Genomic DNA, 2,290 nt, shown 5'->3' on the forward strand with positions numbered 1-2,290 from the left:
GTGCATTTTCCCGCCAGTTTGTCAATTTTTATCGAAAGTTTGATTTTAGGCTCACCATCTTTAATGCCCTTATAAAACATATTGCTATGTGAATTTGACTGAAAAACTTTGAATAAAGGCGCAAAATATGTAATTTTTCAGTTTTCAACGACTCTCAAGCGATTAAAGTTACCAAACTTTGGCGGCCATTTTCTTGGTAATTCTACCACAGAAACCAAGCGACCCCACTTTCTTCAATCGCAAATACCTCGACTACTATTCAAGATAAATGGGTATTTTAAAAATTGAAAGTACTGCAAACAAATAAGCTTTTAGATGATACCAATAACTCCACGTAACCAAAAATTGCCGAGCACCTGATTCTACCGCGTCGTGACATACATAGAGACATTGAGGTAAGCATGTTAAATTTATCCCCGCCCTCACCCTTCCATCTGGCAGCCGGAGCTGTAGGAGAAGGCAGTCTGTAGAATGATGTCCAGCGTCAGTTTGTACATGAACTGGTACAGATCCACCGACCGGCCGTCTTTGCTGGACTCTCGCAGACGATCCTGGGGACAGGGTCCAGGACATTTGTATGTGTGTGTGTATTTGTGAGTGTGTGTGCGTGTGTGTGTATGTGTGTGTGTGTGTGTGTGTGTGTGTGTGTGTGTGTGTGTGTGTGCGCGCGCGCGCGTGTGTGTAATATTGTCTGACTGGGACATACTATATCTTATGTATAGATTCTTATCAGCCAAAACAGTGAATTTAGAACATTCTGGCACTAAGACGATCTGTGCACGACGCCAAAGATAGGACATATTATGCTGGCTCTCCTGTTTACCAGCGCCTTATCCTTCGTGCATGCGTCCTGTATGCCGGGGTGTATAGTTCTATGAACAGGATAGTGACGTCATTTGTCTTGGTATGTGTCCCACTCCTATACCCACACGACTGCCTGTTGGCATGGGGGGGGGGGGAGACCTAACTGCACTGTAAATAATCAAATACTAACAAATAGATCTAATAATTGTTATTCATATTCACTTATTGTTCCATCTTAGTGCTGAAATATCATTGTACCTACTTACTCACATTCTCTCAGTCAACTATTGTCTGATACAAATTATAAGATCATAAACATGGCAGCTGAAAAAGGCACACAAGACCAAAAATTAATAAAAACAAAAATACGTGATATTTTTTCCCACCATCCCAACGTCTACGTGATAAGTTGTTGGTTGTTTGTTAGAAGAGACGATAACGAACAGATTGGCATATAACATTAGTTCCCCTCCCCCCACTCACCATCATAACGTTTAACGCACCACCAGCGATAGTTTATTATAACAGAAGATAACTAGCTGGTGGACCAGTGTCATTAGTTCCCCGCACTCACCATCATAACATTTAACACACGGGTAACGATAGTTTGTTATAAAAGAAGACGGGCCTGTACCATTCGTTCTACCCAACCACCGTCACAACGTCTACATGACAAGTTGTTGATAGTTTGATAGAACGTAATTAATAATAAACAGACGGGTTTGTACCATTAGTTCCCGGCACTCACCATCATAACATTTTACACACGGGTAACGATAGTTTACTATAACAGAAGACAGGCCTGTACCATTAGTTCCCCTCAGTTTGTTACAACAGAAGATAACTAACTGGCGGACCAGTGCCATTAGTTCCTGGCACTCACCATCATAACGTTTAACGCAACAGTAGCGATAGTTTATTATAACAGAAGCCAGACAGGCAATTAGTTCTCCTCACTCAACGTCACAACGTCTACGCCACAAGTTGCTGCTAGTTTGATAGAACGTAATATAGTACCATAATACAATACACGATAGTTTGTTACAACAGAAGACGAGCCTGCACCATTAGTTCCCGGCACTCACCATCATGACGTTTGACGCACCAGTAACGATAGTTTGTTATAACAGAATATACCTAACAGGTGGACTCGGGTCATTAGTTCCTCGCACTCACCATCATAACGTCGACACAGGAGTTGTTGATGTCGTGGTAGGCCCGGAGCGTGTCGAGGTGGAAGGCGGGCGTGAGCAGATGTCGCTGCCTGGCCCAGTGATCGCCGTTGGTGGTGATCAGACCCTCGCCCAGCCACGGGACCATCATGTCATAGGAGGTCACCAGAAGGTCGCCGCCCCGGGGTTTCGGCGCTGGGAACAACCATTGATGATAACGATGATGACAATGATATTGACAATAATATTATTAATAATGATAATAATGATAACAACGATGATGATAATGATATTGATAATAATATTGATAATAA

General features: G+C 42.7%; 1 protein-coding gene across 1 annotated transcript in view; it reads right to left on the bottom strand.

The window, feature by feature from the left end:
- Positions 1–426: 426 nt before the first annotated feature.
- Positions 427–2,290, bottom strand: part of LOC101855925 (leukotriene-B4 omega-hydroxylase 3) — a gene marked incomplete at its 3' end in the record, with an annotated part of 15,450 nt that continues 13,586 nt past the window's right edge. The window contains 2 exon segments of the mRNA XM_005112971.3: positions 427–551; positions 1,981–2,171. Of these exon segments, the coding sequence (XP_005113028.2) occupies positions 427–551; positions 1,981–2,171 (316 nt within the window).

This window comes from Aplysia californica, unplaced genomic scaffold (assembly GCF_000002075.1).
Source record: "Aplysia californica isolate F4 #8 unplaced genomic scaffold, AplCal3.0 scaffold01515, whole genome shotgun sequence".
Classification (NCBI taxonomy): Eukaryota; Metazoa; Mollusca; class Gastropoda; order Aplysiida; family Aplysiidae; genus Aplysia; species Aplysia californica.